At 41.2% G+C, this 20,132-nt stretch overlaps 1 protein-coding gene across 1 annotated transcript in view; it reads left to right on the forward strand.

The window, feature by feature from the left end:
* Nucleotides 1-3,349: 3,349 nt before the first annotated feature.
* Nucleotides 3,350-20,132, forward strand: part of LOC116156045 (cortactin-binding protein 2-like) — a 28,274-nt gene continuing 11,491 nt past the window's right edge. Inside the window, 6 exon segments of the mRNA XM_064488639.1 lie at nt 3,350-3,370; nt 3,453-3,552; nt 14,644-14,796; nt 14,974-15,161; nt 18,498-18,671; nt 19,584-19,692. Of these exon segments, the coding sequence (XP_064344709.1) occupies nt 3,365-3,370; nt 3,453-3,552; nt 14,644-14,796; nt 14,974-15,161; nt 18,498-18,671; nt 19,584-19,692 (730 nt within the window). The 5' untranslated portion in view covers nt 3,350-3,364.

The following is a 20,132-nucleotide window of genomic DNA, read 5'->3' on the forward strand; positions in this document are numbered from 1 at the left end:
CACTCTGCCCTCATAGGACATTGGTGATTCAGCCACCTACTGGTGATGAGATGGGGGAATGTCACTCCACCTACATGAACCTCAGTTTTCTCCTCTGCACCCTGGAGTGAGCGAAGATCAGGCCCTAGGATGATAGTAAAAACAGAGGGGGCCCTTCATGGAAAGTGCTTTCTGGGGCCCTTGACCCTGGAAAGGTCAGCTGGAGGGGCTGTGGTTGTGCAAATTGGTCATTTTCCTCCTGCCCTTGAGGAAGCCTCTGCCTCCTGCATCACTGATTGTGGCCTTGGGTTAAAATATTTTCCTATTTCAAATGTGATTTGTTATTCCATTAGCTGTCCTTGTCCTAGGTCAGTGAGAGCAGGGATCCCTGGGAGGGAAAAAAATGGAGTCCTAGGCCCACTCAGGTCTGTGCGGTGGGACTGGTTGGGTTCATTCACTCCTCAAGTATATAGTAAGGGACCCTAGGGACAGACACATTTACAGGAACAGCAATCATTTAATGCACTGAGCAGGCAACAGCCCTGCCCTCCAGGGCTTCCATTCTACCAGGAGTCACGCTGTCACACTAGACACCACATCAAGGTAGTGTTCTCAGTACAGTAAATGTGACAGAATCCTGGCCTCCTTTAGATATTGATACATCCTCCCTTATACCGATGAGGATGGTGGACACCTTCACCGGCTGAAATGGCCAGTTTCTTTGATTGAAGAGGAGAGGACTCCCTTCCCCAAATACAGTGTGGATCTGTGGACTGTGTTGATAAGCAGGGGGGCAAACCCTGAATTTCACACATCATATGATTTTTGCTTGAGAGCAGAAGTCTTAGGGCTTCTTCTGGCAAAGAAGAAAGGAGACCCAGAGAGCTGTGGTTGGGACTGTGGCACTGTGAGGGGCATGTGGGAGGTCAGAGGACAGAGTCAGCTCCTGAGAGAACCCACAGCCATCCCCTCTCCATCCCAGCCCTGTCCTCACCTCCTTCCTGGGACCCAGGACACAAGGAGTGGAGAGCATCCTGCTCACACTCTGGTGGAGCCTCAATGATGGGGATTCAGCAGGTGCTCAGGGGACCCAGTGAGCCTCAGGAGACAGGTGAGCCCACCCTGTGGGAGGTGAGTGCCATGGACAGGAAAAGACCCAGGTGGAGTCCCTGGAGTTTTAGGCAGCAGGCAGGTGCAGGTGAGTAGTGAGAAGGCCCACGGGAAGCCTGGGTGGCAGACACAGCCTGTCTATTCCCTCCTGGGTCAGACACTCATAGAGCAGCTCTGTGTTCCCGAGAGGGCAGTGCCCAGAGCAGACAGCCTGTCTGTCCTCACAGAGGTAACATTCAGTGGGGATGGGCAGGGAGAGGGACAGAGCAGTGTGACAGGTGTCCCTGAAGAGGTGGAGAGGTGGTCACACCACTGACCAAGGCCTTTCCCTTCATAAGGCTTGTAGCAGCCCCTCCTCTGTGTCCAGGGCCACTTCTTCCAGGTGAGAAGGGATGTGGAGCAACTGGCCTCTGGGTGGAGAGGAGCCAAAGGCAAAGGGGCTCAGTTCCCCACAGGGCTCTGGGATCACAGCCTGGAATGACAGGCCAGGTCTCTGCTGCCCTAGCCCCAGTTGTCTCCCTTTTTACTGAAGACTTAGCAGTGGTAGAATAGTGTTTAAACTCAGAGAAAAACACTGGTGGCTACCAGATATGTTATCTTTCAGAGCTTAAAATCCAGTCCCAAGTGCAACATCCAGGGGCCACTTTAAGGATCACTTCTCTCCTTAGCTCATGGTCTGACACCCAGTGGTCAAGCCTGGTTTCCCTCCACTTTCCAGGAGTTCCTCTAAGCACGTCCTGGTCTCCTTGGAGGCCACAGCTCAAGTCTTACAGGCCCCAGGTAAGGAAGGAGTTGCCTCCTCCTTCCATGCTAAGGACTTTCCCTCAAGCCTTTCATGTCTCAGAACCTGCCTCTTCCTGTGATGAGCCAGGGGCAGTCACTGTCTTTGCAGAAGTCCACTCCAGCCACCCTAAAGGATGTGGCCTTCCCCTCTGATCTAAAAAGAGCAGACTCATCAGAGCACAATAGAGCAGCAATAGCACAAAGATACACACACATGCCCTGGCATTGTCCCATCCTGAATTATAAAGAGAGAACAGACCCTTTCACGTCTGACACGTCTCTAAGTTTGGGTGGCTCAGGCTTCACACACAAGCTATGTCACCTGTACTGGTAAGGCGGCGTTTCACCTGCACAGGTGCTTTTCTACAAGACTTTTCCAAGAAGAAAGCTTCTCTGCATCATGTAGGCTGGGAGTGGGAGCCCAGCCCCAGGATGGCAGAGGTCGGGGGAAGGCTTCCCTTTCCACATCTTGCTCTAAATGTCACTGCCTTTGCCCTATGTAAAAGGTCATTGGCTTTCTGTCCCAACATCCACTGCATCTCCACATGTTCTCAGGCGACGTATCCTTATACGTGAGGGTCAAGATTTCACTTAAAAACCCTATAGGCTTCCAGGAAGGACATTTTCCTTTTTACAAAGTAAAAGTGATCAGTCTCTACCTAGATTTCTGGAATTCAGTGCTTCAAAAAATGGAATCATACAGAGAGTTTATTGAAGAATTTTATACTCATGAAAAAGTCTTTTATGTAAAAAGTCAACACAGAGATATCATCTGATATACAGCAGCTGTAAAAAGATTACACTATTACACTCACATATTGTTCATAAAAAGCAAATACACACACATCAACTATGTGAAGAAAAAAGCTGAAAGGAAACAAAGACATTTACAGTGATTGCTTCAGTGATTCCTATTCTGCTTCTTTATGTTTCTTTGTATTTTCCAAAATTAATAATATTTGTTTCTATTTTACTCTGAAAAGTAAAATAAGCATTAGGAAAATTCAGACTAAGGAGCACCCACAAGGTATAATAAAGACAAAACTTAACATCTGCAAGGGACAGAATATTCTAGGAACTGTGTTCCCAGCTAACACACTGACCCTCCCTGTAGAAAACAGAGGGTAGACGGTGCGTGCTTTTTCATAAAATGTCATCTCTTGCTATAAGTATGTAAATACTATATAAAATATACCACATAAATGCTATATTTGCCCGTGTTTCATATTAAAGTGAAAGACTTGACATGCCCAGTGAATATAGCTAATCTCTAGAATATTTTTAATCTTTTGAAAGGCTGAGGACAATCAGAAAGGAGATTCCACACTTGTGTACCACTTTTTTTCTGCTTAGCAAAATGCTAACCAAAAGCCTAAAAAGTACCTAAGGTCTCTTCTTGGCTTATTAATAGATTGAGCAATATCATAAAGTCACTTTCCACGGCCCAGAAAGAAGCTTGCAAGACTACATAGCACATCAGCTGCTGCTCTGAATGAAGGTATCAATTACTTGCACACCCTCTCCTTTTCCCTGAAAACTCGAAAGTGTGTAGAACTAATGACTATCTCTTCTTATCACAGCACAGACAAATGGCTGCAGGGTTCTCCTGTGAAATAGTGAGAGCCGAAATGGACCCTGATTTCTCCAAGGAGCAGCTAGCAGATCTGTTCATCAGTAGTGGTAAGTCTGTTTCAGCAAACTGAATTGTGGTAACAAAAACACATCTCGTCAGTGATGCCATTACAAGGAAATAAATGTTGCTTGGGATAAATTTAAGTGGACTTTTAATTTATTCAGCAGCTTTCGGATGAAAACTGGGACCCAGGTGAACACTTGCAAAAAATTATTTTCATGTACATATCATTACATTTATTGCACATCCTATATTTTTTCTTTTTCTTCATCTTTTGTTTATAAATTATTATCTGCTATGAGCATACTATATAACTGCCACCAGATGATGCTAAAGGAGGAGTTGGTAGGAGCAGTCCACCTGGTGGAGCTAAGTATTGTGTCTTTGATGCAGTTTAGAACTGCACAGTGATAAAAGCAGATCAATTTTGGGTAAATTTTATTCTTATTTATAAATTCTCTGCAACCAAAGAACCCCTTATTGCTGCCCCTGGGGTGAACTGCTTTCTCCACCTCACTCGTAGAGCGCTGTTGACTGGTACTTTGTTAAATACATTACATGTATTAATTAACTCATTTAATCTCCACAGCAGCCCTGTGCAAGTCAGTATGGTTATCTCCATTTCAAAGGTGAGGAAACAGGCACAGAGAGGTTCAGTAACTTGCCACAACTGCATAGTGGCAGAACCATGATTAAAATGTCTATTAATAGAATGTTTTCATTAATTTTTCTATCCTTAGGCTCTAGAGTTTAACACCCCAAGCTTCACCACAGGTGGAGTTAGTGTAACCCTACATAGCATAGCGTGACTAGTGGTTGTGAAACAAAACTGAAACGGACCAGCCTCCAGTCTCCAAGACCTCAAAGCCACAGAGACCCTGGGGGCCGAGGGGAGTGAAGGAGGGAGGCAGTTGTGAGCTGAGTGAAGAGGAGGGTTGAAATGTGAATTCAGGTCTCTTTTTTAGGGGAAGTGGTGATTCTCATCTTTGGAGCTATGATCAAGGAATATATCTTGTGGCTGGGGTAGCAGTTGACCAGGATGAGGAAGAAGGAAATAACCAGGAGTTCCTAAATCAAAAAATAAAATTCAGAAGCAGTTTTAGAGAGGGATGGAGGAGTCCACAAACCCTGAGGCACATATTTTGGGGACAGGAAAATCCCACCAGAATCTGAATGTTGCTCTGGTACTGAGGTCAGTCTTTGACCAGATACTAGTGAAAGTTAGCTACAGAAAGTTGTTTTTCTCTGACCATGATACTAATAATAGCTAATATATATTAAGCTTTGACTCTGGTAAGCTTTATTCTAAACACCTGATTTATAAACACTTGAGACAGAAGTTAAGTACCCTATCCACAGATCCCATGGTGAAAACACAGCAGAGCAGGGCTCAGAACAAGCAGTCTGGCTCCTATTCCTCAAAAGACTAGGAATATACTTACCGTATGACCCAGGAATCCCGCTCCTGGGCATATATCCAGAACAAACCCTACTTCAAAATGACATCTGCAGCCCAATGTTCATAGCAGCACTATTTACAATAGCCAAGACATGGAAACAGCCTAAATGTCCATCAACAGATGACTGGATAAAGAAGTGGTATATTTATACAATGGAATACTATTCAGCCATAAAAACCGACAACATAACACCATTTGCAGCAACATGGATGCTCCTGGAGAATGTCATTCTAAGTGAAGTAAGCCAGAAAGAGAAAGAAAAATACCATATGAGATCGCTCATATGTGGAATCTCAAACAAACAAACAAACAAACAAACAAAGCATAAATAGAAAACAGAAGTAGACTCATAGACATAGAATACAAACTTGTGGTTGCCCAGGGGGCAGAGGGTGGGAAGGGATAGACTGGGATTTCAAAACTGTAGAATAGATAAACAAGATTATACTGTATAGCACAGGGAAATATATACAAGATCTTATGGTAGCTCACAGAGAAAAAAATGTGACAATGAATATATATATGTTGAAGTATAACTGAAAAATTGTGCTCTACACTGGAATTTGACACAGCATTGTAAAATGATTATAAATCAATAAAAAATGTTAAAACAAAAAACACAGTCTGGCTCCTGAACCTGACCTGAATCACTGCCAGCCATTGCTCCTTAAAAACTCACCTGTGCCAAATGTTTATTTCTCCTGCTAGTTTTATAACAGAAGCCCGTATGTTTTTTCAAGGTTCCATCTTGTTTCATCTCAATGTAAAAAGCTAAAATATTTTGTTCTCACCCTATCATTGTAGATAAGCAATTAGACTGGATTCTGCTCTAAACTTAGAGAGCTAAAAAAATCTGAGAACAGTGAACTAGGTCAAGGAGGATGCAAAGGTGACCAACTCAGTGTTTCTAAACTTTTGGGAACATCTTGTTAAAAAACAAAACAAAACAAAACAAAACAAAACAAAACAAAAACACCTCTTCTTCCTAATTGCCCAATTTGGTGAGTGGCACAAGTCTCTTGGCCCCTACACTTGGAATTCAGGTCTTATTGGCAGACTTAAAAAACCTAAATGCCCACAAGTGCCAAAAAGCCACATTAAGGGGTGAAGCCAGCTGATTGGGACTGGGGGAGGGGAGGCACATCTTGGTCTCCCCAGGGCAGCAGCTTTCAGCTCTAGCCACTTGTTGGTGGTAGAAGCATAGACCCAGGGTCCTGAGATCTTGTGATTTGGAAGAAGAAGCCAGAAATCCAGGTTTTTCTGTGAAAATCTGGGAGCTTGTTCTTTCCATATTTTTAACTATCTCTATTTTTAAAGCAGTATGAGGACCATTTAGAACCCCCAGGTTCTCATTCATGGACCCCTCACACTTTTCACACAGCCAGTCTGTGTTCATGTCCTGCCAAGTGGGTCTCAGTGTGCCTTTTTCATCCACCCTTATGGTACCATCCTACTGTATGCCCCCTTTCCCCTGGCAGTGGCTGCTCTGCCTACCTCTTCTCCCTGAACATCCTTCATGGACCACCAGACTCCTGATTGAAAGTTCTGTGTGATTTCTGCCTCCCACATTCTTTCATCACTCACTGAATCAAGCCAATGCTATTCAAGACCTTCCATTCAAGGACATTGACCCATCTGATTTGCTTATCTGTCCCTTTTTAATTTAATTTTTGAGATATAGTGTAAGTTTAAGGTATACAATGCATTGATTCGATACATGTACATATTGCAAAATGAATACCACTGGAGCATTAGCTAACATCTCCATCAATTCACATAATTACCATTTCCTTCTCACAGTGAGAACAGTTAGTATTTTCTCTCTTAGCAACTTACAAGTATAGAATACAGTATTGTTAACTATAGCCTCCATGTTTACATTAGATCTCTGGAACTTATTTATCTTATAACTGCACCCTTTGACTGTCATCTCCCCATTTCTCTCATCCTCCAGCCCCTGACAACCACCATTCTACTGTGTATCATCAGACTGGCATTTTTAGATTCCACATACACATGATATCATGCAATATTTGTCTCTCTGACTTATCCCATCTAACACAATGCCCTCAAGATCCATCTGTGTTGTTACAAATGGCAGTATTTCTTTCTTTCTCATGGCTGAAAAATATTCCACTATATATATATGGCACATTTTCTTTATCCATTCATCTGCTGATGAATAGGTAGGTTGTTTGCATATCTTGGCTATTGTGAATTAAGCAGTGAACATGGGAGTGCAAATATCTCTTCAAGATCTCTGCAAGATTTTATTGCCTTCGGATACATACCCAGAAGTAGAATTGCTGGTTTATATGGTAGTTCTATTTTTAGTTTTTGAAGACCCTCTATACTATTTTTCATAGTTGTTGTACCAGTTTTCATTCCCACCAACATTGTACAAGAGTTCCCTTTTCTACACATCCTCACCAACACTTTTTAACTCTTTGGTGATAGCCGTTCTAACAGGTATTGATATCTCACTGTGGTTCTGGTTTGCATTTCCCTGAGGTTGCTGATGTGGAGCTTCTTTTCATGTACTTGTTGGCCATTTATATATCTTCTTTGGAATATCTGACCCTTTTTAAAAATAGATACCTAAGCTCTAGCGAAAATATGGTATTTCTCCACACATATCCTTTGCTTTTCCACTCTCTACTCTTCTTTGTTTATGCTGCATTTTTTGCCTAGAATTACTCTAAGATTTCATCTAGAATAAACGCACAAACTCTCTCTCTCTCTCTCTCTCACACACACACTATGCTGCATGGCAGGTACTATGCCCAGTACAGTGCTGATCAAAATAGCCATGGAAGCCCCTGCTTAAATGCTCTAAGGACACCTCAAATGAAGGCTTTTCTAATCCCCCCAGATATGACAACCACCTCTGATGAACAGCAGTAGGTTTTGTTTACCTCTGTGCCCCACCTAACTCTAGGTCAAGGCAGTGAGGGTACCATCTGGGCTTTTGTGCTGGCCCACACACATGTTGCGAGCTCCCTGAAAGCTAGTAATGTAGCTTATTCTTCTGTTTCACCTTGTACACTGATTGCCAATAATTGCTTGTTGAATGAGTGGATGAATCTCCTGATCAGGAAATAGCATGGGCAAAGAAAAAGGAGTTAGTCATACTTAGTTGTCAGCAGGTAGAAGAACTTGCTTATGATGGAGGTAGAAAGAAGTAAGATTAGAGTGTGCAGGAGTTGTTAAGGCAATAGCTGATAATAGGGCATAAGGATAAGAGTGAGTTGAGTTTGAAAAAGGAAGTTTTGGAACTATAGATTAAGGCCAAAAATCTCCACTCTAACTCCTTTCTCATGTAGGAAGTAGTGTAGCCTCTCCAAGTATTAAAGGATTTTATTCTGTATGTGGCTCAGCAATTTATAAGTATCAAATATCCTCTTCCTTTTTTTAATAACAAAGTAAGACATAAACACAAGATTCATCTGCCGAGACTGTGAAGGCATTTGCCCAAGTTTGCCAGCTGAGTGTATCACTTCCACTCAGCCCTGAGTTCTTCTGACTCTGCTTCCTACATCTCGTCTCCACCCCCTGCTCTCCTGTCCCCCTGCCACCTATCATTTCTTGCTCAAGGGACAATGGAGACCCTTCTTATTTCCTCTGGTCTCATTCCTTCCACAGGCCCCCTACAGGCTTCCAGAGGGCTCACCCTAGAATAGAAAACTGCTCAGGACAGTTCCCTGCTATTACACTGCAGTGGCTCCAGAATAAACACTGAAGGTCCCAGATGTTAAGAACATTACAGTCTGGCTTCAAATCTCTCCCTTGCTGCTGTCCATCCTCATCTCCTAAAACTCCATCCACTGTCACCATCATTTTCTCAGTAAGACCAGCTGCTGTTGACTGGTGACCAATGAGGAGGTCAAAGAAAACATACACTCTGAATAGATGGGGGCACCAGAGGCTTCTGAGCAGTGTGAGAGAATCTTGTGTCAGCCAGTGGGAAGGGTCTGTGGATACTGTGGTGTCCCTTTTTTTGTTGTGCAGAAAGCACCTAGCAGGGAATGTTCTTTTGGTCAAAGGGTGATGGAAAAGGACAGAGAATAGCACGAGCAGAGATCTGGATGAGAGAAAGGGGGTCTCCTCCTCTATTCCATGTAGGCTTTTAGAATATTGGGGATAGGAATCTTTCAGCTATTCTCTTGCTTTTTTTTAACCAATAAATTAAATTGATCAAATTACATGACTTCCAAGTAAGGAATACACTGATTTGTAAGGCATTCTAAACTTATCCCTGGTTTTTAACCGTATTTTCTCTAAAGAAAGAGATTTAAACTACTTGAATTGGGCTGTGGTTAGAAAGTTGAACTTTTATCTTCCAATGGGCATCATACATGCATTACTGTATATGTTCCTCTCTACAATTCTGCAGAAGAAAGCCAGTGAAAAGAGGCACAGAGAAGGAATTTTTTTAAAAAGTGTACGAATGAAAAAATACAAGAAGGAAAAATAGCAGATTTTTTAAAATAACTAGCTTTAAGAAATAAAACTTATATGGAAATTAAAATGGTGCCAGTGAAGAAAATAATGTGGAACAGAACATGTCAACAAGGGTTATCTTTAGGCTAGCAAGGCTTATCTTGTATTTATTTTAAAATAACATCTTCCTTATCATATTGACTTGTGTGAGAGAGTCATGCCACATGGCTCCGTTATTTGCTAAGGAGTGTACGAACGTGTATTAGAAGTGGGTCCAATTTCTCCTCGGTGTAAGGTATTGAGTTGGGTTAGCAAGACAGATGCTTTTTAAAATTGCATGTGACAGTAGTAGTAAAAAAAAAATTAAACACTAAATTGCTATTTCAAAGAAATGCTTAGAATTCCTGAGAGAAATTTCTACTTCAGAAGTAATAGAGATGGAATTAGTGTGATAATAGGAGGAGGCTGTGCAATTGAAGTCTACATAAATGAGTTTTCCTCCTTAGACCCTACGTTTGTGGAGGCTCTTGGAATGTTTGTCCCTTGCTTCTCATCTGGACTCGGAGCATCATCCCTACAGAGCTTTGTTTTGAGTGAACAGTATAGAAGATGTGCTGCCATCCATCTCAAAGGGGAGATTTTGGACTTGAGGTCATGTTAGACATAAAGGAGTTTGGATTTAACTATAAATGTGATATGTTAATTACTTTTAAGCCCATGAGTCTTGCTGTAGAACTGCTATCCAGAACATTTAATACAATGGTGTGCAACACTGGACAATAGCCCTGAGCCTACCCAAGGGGGTGTCTATTTAAGATGACCATCCTCTGGAGAGGAGCAGGGCTGACATAGCCTATAAAGTTGTAAGAGAATAGGACAAAAAGAGTAGATTTGTTTTAGAAATAGGGCTTTGAATTATCACAGGGCAAAGGGAATCTGAACGGCTTTCCAGCACTGGCCAAAAGGAATCTCCAGCTGTGGCGTGGAGTGGGTGGCCATCTTGTGTCTACACGAACCCTGATCAGGGGCTGATAAATCCTTCAAGCCAGAAGGTGTAATGAGTTTCTGCTTCTGTGGCTGGTTAATATATTAGAACTGAAACTATGTTAACCTGAACTCAAAACATGCTATTTCTCAACTAAAATGAAATTTACCTTTGGACCAACTTGCTTCAGGATGTTGCTTGTAAGTGGTCTGATGGAGACGTAGATGTTACTGAAAAATTGAGTATATTTTTGAGTAACTGAGGCCAGCAGTATTGAAGACCAAGCTTTTCATCAAAGAAATCCAGTCTGTTTGACCCTTGATCAGTCCCTCAGGGAAGATCAAGATGAACAGGGATGAGATGGAAACGACCCAACAATCATGAACAGCACCCCCACCTCCTTTTATCTAGGGCACAAGCTGTCCATTCACTGAGGGATTAATGAGCAATACAGTTCTTGCCTGTAGACCCAGGAGGATGAGTCTATGTCTCCCGAACTCCTGTAAACTCAGTTATCTCCAGTCTGAATCCTCCTATCCTTCTGTTCCAGCCCCTGCTGGACAGCTCAGGAGAGATGCCTGACTCAGCAAACACTCAGGCATGAAACAGCCCATCCCCATCTCCCCTGCCTCATGTGTGCTCTTCCTCGTATGCTTTCTGCCTCCATTACCTGCATGGCCTCTTCTGATGGGAGCTTCTGAGTTGTCTCTGGTATTTCTCTCCACTGCTCTGTCAGGACAGTCAACCACTGAGCGTTACCGACTCCATCTCAAAACACCTTTTTGTTCTGTGCCTTGGCCCTCGATGAGGGTCCCACTCCCTCTTGTCCTCACCTCATCAATAAGAGTCCGGGGGTGTGTTTTCCTGTTTTTCTTTCCTTTCCTGTCAGTTAGTCACACCAGTGTAAGATCTCAAAGCAGGATTCAAATCATGTTTATCGCCCTCCTTAAAGACTTTCACCCATTCCCATGGCTGGTAGTTTCTCCCCCATGACTTGACATTCTGGGTTCTGAGACTTCATATCAGCAAATCTCACCCTGGCTGATCACAAAATGTCAACACCTGAGCTCAGAACAGACCAGTTAAATCAGAGCCCCTGGGGATGGATCCTAGGAGATCATAATGTGTAGCCCAGGGTGAGGACCCAGCCTGCTGCCTGGCTGCTCAAAAATGGGCCTCCTGGATTCTGTTCCACTGATTTCATTCCTCTGCCCCTAGCTCCCAACCAAACCTGACTGAGGCCTGTGTCAGCTTTGAGCTCACCAACATACCCCTCTTGCAACATGCCCCTCGATTCTGACCTTGGTTTGAGGCCCCTGTCCCCTCCAACCTTTGTTCTTCTGACTGTGCCATGTCTTAAACCTAGAAAGCCTTCTTCTGACCTACCTGTCAAAATGCGCTTCCTTCTAATAGGTTCAGTTTAAAATGGCACACATCCCTGGTTAGAATTGATCACCTTTAGCATGCCACAGTGCTTAGCATGGTACATCCAGCAAGGAGGCATGGGAAAACGTTTGCTGAGATGCAGTTCCTCTTCCTGCAGACACGCTCTTTCTGGATGCAGCAGCTTCAGGACTACTGGAGCTAGTCAGACACTTCACACACATCAGGGAAAAGCTGGAGACCTGCAGTCCTTAGTTACAGAAAAGCAGATACATCAACCATTCAACCTGGCCAATTTTTTTTTTTCATCACTGGATATAAAAGGTTGTTAGCTTATCATTGTTGTTTAAAAAAAAAAAAAAAACTACAGGTTTCTCAGACTTCCATGTCTCTGAAATAACATTTGAACCTGAGAAGCATAGAATTTTAGCACTCTTGACTCAATCGCTGTGTTGAAGAGGACCCAGCCCCCCCAAGTACAGCTAAATTGAGATGTGGTTGTTATTGTTTCTACTTTTCTAGTTTTTAAAGCTTCAGAAGAGATTCATTTACAGTGCTCAAGGAGTTCTTTTGAAAGTGAAAATGCATTTGTGTCTATAGTAACAAGGAGGCCGAAGGGAGTGTGATACACCATCAGAAGTGTTTGTGAAAAGTGGAAGGCATGACAGAATTACTCTCAAGTATCTTAAATTGATCTTTTTTCAAGGTTAATTTAGCTATGACTGGGGCATCTCAGAATCTTCTAAAACATTAAAAAGTAATTTTAATCTTTTTATTCATTGGTATATAGGAAGAATTATATGTATTTTAACTACAATTTGAATGACATTAGAGTGCTTAGCAGGTGCCAGGCACTGTCTCAATTATATTTTGTCCACTGACTTATCTTCTACATAAAATAACAATCTTCCATTTACTTTCCATCTTTCATTTGGGGTTGATATGTAGTTCAGCACCCCCTGTCTTTAGTGTGAGGACCCCTTAAATAAGAATCAGAAGTCCCAGACTGTAGTCCTTCCTTAACCACTGTTTCTGAAACCTTAGTCAGATCACTGTAACCTCTCTGAGATCTGTAAAATGAAAGGAGGGTTCTGCTTGTCTCTGAGGTCCTGTCTCCATAATTTTATGAATATTTTACGTATGTGCCATTAAAGGTCACTTAAGGATTTTGACTTTCTGTATTGTGAAATATACCTCTATAAGATACATACTACTTATATTTACAGATCAGTGAATCATTTAAAATAACCATTTAACCACTGATCAGGTCACGGAATATCCCCAGTTTCCAGAATGTACCCATGTGCCACACTCAGTTCACAAACTTTTCCTTCTGGAGATGTCCACTAGTCTGTCTTGTTGTAGTAACCATTTTCTTTGCTTTTTAAAAAAGTATTACTACATATGAACCCCTGAATTATATGTTTAGTGTTGCCCCATTTGAATTTTAATGTTCAAATTATATTGTATGCATCCTTGTGTGATTTCTTCATATATATATTTTCAAATTGAAGTATAGTCAGTGTACACTCTTGTGTCAATTTCTGGTGTGCAGCATAATAATTCAGTCATACATGAACATACATATATTCATTTTCATATTCTTTTCAATCATAAGTTACTACAAGATATTGAGTTTAGGTCCCTGTGCTATACAGTATAAACTTGTTGTTTATCTATTTTATATACATTAGTTAGTGTCTGAAAATCTAGGACTCCCAATTTATCCCTTCTTCTCTGCCGGTAGCCATAAGTTTGTTTTCTATGTCTGTGAGTCTGTTTCTGTTTTGTAAATAAGTTTGTCTTTTTTTTTTTTTTTTTAGATTCCACATATGAGTGATATCATATGGTATTTTTCTTTCTCTTTTTGGCTTACGTCACTTAGAATGACATTCTCCAAGTCCACCCATGTTGCTGCAAATGGCACTATTTTATTTTTTTATGGCTGAATACTTATTTATATTTTTTAACATTTTTACATGTTATAATCATTTTACAATGTTGTGTCAAATTCCAGTGTAGAGCACAATTTTTCAGTTATACATGAACATATATATATTCATTGTCACATTTTTTTCTCTGTGAGCTACCATAAGATCTTTTGTACATTTTCCTGTTCTATACAGTATAATCTTGTTTATCTATTCTACAATTTTGAAATTCCATCTATCCCTTCCTACCTTCTGCCCCCTAGGCAACCACAAGTTTGTATTCTATGTCTGTGAGTCTATTTCTGTTTTGTATTTATGCTTTGTTTTTTAGGTTCCACATATGAGCGATCTCATATGGTATTTTTCTTTCTCTTTTTGGCTTATGTCACTTAGAATGACATTCTCCAGGAGCATCCATGTTGCTGCAAATGGCGTTATGTTGTCGATTTTTATGGCTGAATAGTATTCCATTGTATAAATATACCACAGTTTATCCAGTCATCTGTTGATGGACATTTAGGCTGTTCCCATGTCTTGGCTATTGTAAATAGTGCTGCTATGAACATTGGGGTGCAGGTGTCATTTTGAAGTAGGGTTCCTTCTGGATATACCATTTGTAGCAGTCCTCCACATGGTTGCTTGTAGTTGTGATTTGTTCCCTTTCATACCTGTTGTATGAATATACTCCTGTTGGAGTACAGTCTACTGTTGGTGGACATTTGGGTTGATTCCCTTTGGGATTTGTTAAGGAACTGGTATTGGACCATTGTGTATGTGTGTGTGTATTCAGTAATGCCAAACTGTTTTTCAGAATCCTTATATTCCCATAGCAGTTTAAGAGCATTCCCATTGTGTCACATCTTTGCACACTTAACTTTTTGCCAGTTTATATAGGTTTCTGTAAAACCTTTAATCACCAAATTTCCTTTTTGATCACAGCATGTCTGATCTCAGTGAAACAATCCTCTGCTACCAAGAAAATCATCATCATCTTAGAGAATTTGGATAAATCTTCACTGTCTGAGTTGCTGGGGGACTTTTGGGGACCTCTGGAAAATCACAGCACTGAGAGACCCTGTACTTTCCAGAAAAGTAAAGATAGTGGAGAGGGCTCCCTGAGAAGCAAGCTTCTTCAAGATCCTTTCAATCTTTCTATTCCCCAGAGTACACATTAGGCTTCCTGGTCTTCTTTCCTTCATGTATGTGAATTTGGATTTGTCCCCTGATACCGCTTGCTGAGGTTGGAGTGTTGCTTTTGGTTTGTTTTAGGAAATGTAACATCTGAATGTTACTGCTTTCATGAGAACCACTTTCTGATGGGAACCATTGCCAAGGCCTGTGTCCAGGGCTCTGACTTGCTGGTACAGCAGCATTTCCACTGGGTTCAGCTGCAGTGGGACGGGGAGCCTGTGCATGGGCTGCTACAGAGGTTCCTGAGAAGGGAAGTTGTGAACGAGGTAACAGCCCACAGGCACAGGCTGCTGCCGGGAGAGGGGCCTTGCGTGCCAGGCAACCTGGGCCTGGGCTCTGCCACTTACATGTGGTCTGCAGCAATTAAAATTTTTGGATATTCAAGGGTTAAATAAGATAACACATACAAAATCCATAGTAGTTTCTGGAATATATTATGTACTAAAAAAAAAAAAAAGCAAATATTCATTGTTCTCAAGGAGTCTCTCCAAGTTTAAAATGCTGTGGGAAACTAGATTAGAGAGTTAACCACTCTTCTTAAGGAAGAGCTACTGCTTTCCTTGGAGCCTTCCCTGTCCATCCCCTTGAGCTAATGTTAATATTTGACTGTTACCCTGTCCTGTCATAAATATTAAGAAGTCATGTGAAAAAAATTAGAACTCTGTTGACACCTTTTTAAGAATAATAATCACTGTTAGTGATTTTTCAGAATAATAAAATATTCTATATTCTACCAAATAACAAAATTAATTAGTGCTGACCAAAGCTAGTACATTACTATTTAATTTAATATTCTTAAATGAGGCCAGTAGCTGAGTGTCAGGATGGATCTGAAGTAAAAGAGCTCAATTTAGCAGGGTTTTATTGTGTAATCCTGCACAGGGGGCCACACTTGGAGGACAGGATCTTCATTGTATCAGCACAGTATTTTAAGCTGTAACCCCAAACCCCTCTGCTAGCTGCTTCACAAAAAGAGGCTTTTCCCCTTACATAACCAGACATCTTGCAGAAGGTGTTGCTGCCGTCCATTCACACCTTCACCCACATCTCAGATCTGGGTGAGTCTCTTGACCACCTTTCAGACTGCAGGATATCTGCAGGGCTTTGGGTACCACACCCTCACACAGACGTGTCTGCTGGCAGGAAGCAGGATGCTGTGTGGAGAGGGAGCTTCAGCATCCTCCATCTCCTGTGTATCAGGGAGGAAAACAGCTTTTTCTGAAACTCCCAGAAACCTAAGACTTCCCCTTACTGGTTCATTAACTAGAACTACTTTCATGCCCACCTCTCCACCCCAGACCATGGCTAGAATGAACTTCCTAAGACCAAAGTGCTCCACCAAATTCCTGAACAAAATTCTGTGTCTGTTGTGTTAGAGCATATGAATGCACGTGCATTTGTGGGGTGGGGCGGGGGAGGCAGGCAGAGGGAGAAGTGTGGAGTGGAAATGCCTTCAGTGATTTCATGAACAGTGCCTGCCACTAGTAACTTGAATTAGTTTCTGAAATTTGTAATTTAATCAGAAGTCTTCTGCCCCAAGCTCTGCTAAAGTCAGTTGCCTGGTTATAAATCTATGCTTTTGACCAAAGCACATATAATGTACAACCTTAACCAGCAGGAAGATAGGTAAAGTAAACATAGTCATAGGTCTGTAGCTTTTCAAATTATAGAGATTTCCATTAATTTCATCACTTTTATTATTTAAATCTTATTGCCAAAAAAAAATCACATAAATAATTGCAAAAGATACTAGTTTTTCTTAAAGATTTTATTTTTTAAGAGCAGTTTTAGGTTTACAATAAAACTGAAAGGAATGTATAGGGATTTCCGATATAACCCTTGCTCCCCAAACATGCATAGCTTCCCCTGTTATCACCAGAATCGTGCATTTTCTTATCAAGGAGTAACCTACATGGCACATCAAAGTCCCTAGTTTACCTAAGAGAAAAACATCGAATGCGTCATGAATTTGCATGTCTTCCTTATGCAAGGGCCCTGCTTCTCTGAAAGGTACAAGTTTACTGGTTTACCAGTTTGGTTCTGTAGATACAGCACTATTTTGGATAAAGTGTACCTCTTTTTCCCCTTCTCCAGCTCTCTGGTGAACCTTTGAGAAGGATTGATTTTACTTGTTTTGAAAGGAAAGTTCCAAGCTTCAAGCTCTACACCTTCCTCCGCTGTGTTTAAGAACAGGCAAGTGGGGTGTGCTGTGAAGAACAGAAAGAGGGGAAAGGGTAATGCCTTTAATTTACCAGGAATCACTCAGGTAGGTTAATAAAATGGGCTCTTGGAGTGAGTGCACAATGGGAATGAATGACTCCTGCAACACATTAGAACTCTTGTAACTGCAGGAAGGAACCAAGCCTTTGGGGGCTCTCAGAAGCACACTGGCACTTGTTCACAATTTCTTCTTCCAGTTCCTCACAGGGACGAAGGTAAACTGATCTTTTAGGACAACATCAGGCTTCTAGTATTAAAAAAAATAATAATTATATTTCTTTAGTAGGAAATTAATATTCAACTGTTATTAATTGTACATGATCTCATTATTCTTGCTAGAAGAATATTGGAGAAAGAGGGAGAAATATGATTGTTCCTTTTTTTTGAAGAAAAAGGAAATTATAACAGATCCCAAAGCCTGGTGTAACACAGTGATGTCACTTTAGCGGTGCTGCTAGAGTCACTGAGCCACTCTTTCATGTTTTTTCTATACCAAATTCTATCCCTTCATGTAGGACATACAAATATTCATATATTATCCTCAGTCTTGGTATCTAATTATTATGATATTATATCATAATTATCATTATATCATAAAGATTTAAATAAATCTGCTTTCTTATAAAATACAGAGTTAATTGTGAAATAATTCTAAATTATTGAGATTTCTCCTCATAGTAAATAAATCTTCATCCTTTTATGAACCTTCTGTGCTACCAAAAAGGGACTCTACTTTATAAAATATAATTCTAAAGAGAATTGCTCCCATTAAACTATGTGTACGATACAGTATTACTTAAAATGTACACATTTTAAAATTTGAAAACAAATGAATTTCCTCATGCCAGCAGAACTCTGTACATTTTGATGAAGTTAGCATTTTAGCTGACTTGCATTCTAGGGAAGTTAAAAGTAATACAAGGTGAACATGCCACAGGTCCAGATGTACCATCTTCTCACTTAACCAAATTATTAAACTATTTCATGTCATCTTTATTCATTTGTTCAGAATCCTTTCTTGAACACCTATTATTTGCAAGACCTTGTGAGGTACTCTCTGTACGTGTGAAAACTGATTTCTTCCAGAACTGATGTGTAAGAATTCATCTGAGGTGTCTTACTGCACTGTCACGTCTGAATCCTTGCATTTCACGTCATGAGCTACAGATCTATCTCCGCATCTCATGCTAACACACATGATAGAGCGTGGTGTTACCTATCCCTCCTTCAGCCACCCCAGGTGGAGGGAAAATCAGAATCGGCTACATTTTTGTTTTACAGTTTTAAGTGTTTATCTTCTAAATTTTGGACTGATAGAAACAAAAGGAAAAGAATCCCTGTTCCAAACCGAGCCCCCACCTTCCTCCTCCCTGTGTCTCTAGTTACGAGGGCAGGTGCCCTCCCCCTGCGATCCCGTGTGCAAGATGGTTGACTGGGCCCCAGCTGTCTGGCAACAGCTCAGCGTGTGCCTGGCCGGCTTGGGCACACTGGAAGCACTTCTTGGACCAAAGTATTTCCTGTCTTGTCCTGTAATCCCAGGGTATATACAAGCAACAGTGAATTAAGTGTCATTTCTCCTTCTTTGTCCATGTAAAGTAGAGCCCAGGCCAGTTTGGGATTTTGGGGGGTGAGTGGGAAAGCTGCAGGGGCAGCTTCTGCCATCAGCAGAGAATGCTGGGCTCCACACTGCTGGCGCAGGAGCACCAGGACTTGTCTGTTGAGCAGTTCCTAGGGAAACTGTTTTTTGCTAAGACTAGATTGATAGCAGTTTCACTTTGTTTACAAAACTCTCATCTGAGTTGTGGGTGACTTGCTGTGCAGTGTCTCCTGAGGAAGGTCCACATGACACATTCCATCAAGGATCCTATAACCAAAAAAAAAAAAAAAAGGAAAGAAAGAAAGAAAAAACCGAACAAAATGACACAACTTCATTCTGTTGATGAAGTGAAAAGCTTCCTCCTTTATTAATGAGACTTATGTACTTACTAGGTTTTCTTTTGGAGCAGCTTATGAGAACAGACATATATACAATAAGGTTAATGAGATAGAAAATCAGAAGGAAATTGAAAGGAGGAAAAATTTATCTCCATCCAGATTACTTAGTAAGGTCTCTGAGATTAGCTATTAGATTTGATTCTGTGCTTTCTGGCATCCTGGGCAGAAATCCATTTTGGAAAGCAGGGGCTGCAAATAATACATCTTCTATTTTGTAAGACAAACTGTCAAATTAGTAATAGCTCACTGGGGGAAAAGAAGAAGTGCTATATTAAAAAATACATAGCATTTTCTTGTTAAAAAGCAGAAATACATTTATTCATATAATGACCCCTGTGGCAGTATCATGATTAAATTTAAGCCTTTTCAGAGTCTCAGGATTCTTAGGAGCCAGTTTTGGCCTTTCCTGTTTGGAGCAGTCGTTGTCAAGAAGTAGACGCTCAGAAAATTTTATGCTCCTTGTAAGCTGACAGGTTTACCTGCTGCTGGTTCGGGATGCTGGGTCAGAAGCCAGCACTTCATCGCTTACAGCACAGTTGCAGCCTAGGTTTCATATGTGCATCAGTTCCCCCAGCTTCTCGGGTCCCCTGGGGTGATGCCTAGTGGCCCAGGTGGGTGCTGTCTTTGCATCAAAGCTGTGGAACTTCAAGCTTGGATGGCAATCACCCTGTCTTCTAACAGTAGATGCTGGCGAATCTGTGTACCTTTTGTCCTGAAAGGAAAAATTTTCATTATCCTGCTGAGGAAACAAATCTGCCCACTGCTCCAGAAGGAGGCACTGTATTTTCTAAGTCTGTTTGCTGTACTATCATCCTTGGAAATGTAGTCCAGGACAACAGCTTACACAGGAGGTACAGAAATGCTGTGGAGAGTTGTCTCTGAAACATATAAGGGAATTAAGAAATTTTTCTCTTTTTTTGCCAAAGCTTATCATCTTTACCCCTTTAGCAACTTTAAGAGTAATTGTGTATTTTTTTTTCTGAATTATGTATCACTAGACATGAACAAAGAAGCTGACCATA

This window comes from Camelus dromedarius, chromosome 8 (assembly GCF_036321535.1).
Source record: "Camelus dromedarius isolate mCamDro1 chromosome 8, mCamDro1.pat, whole genome shotgun sequence".
Lineage (NCBI taxonomy): Eukaryota > Metazoa > Chordata > Mammalia > Artiodactyla > Camelidae > Camelus > Camelus dromedarius.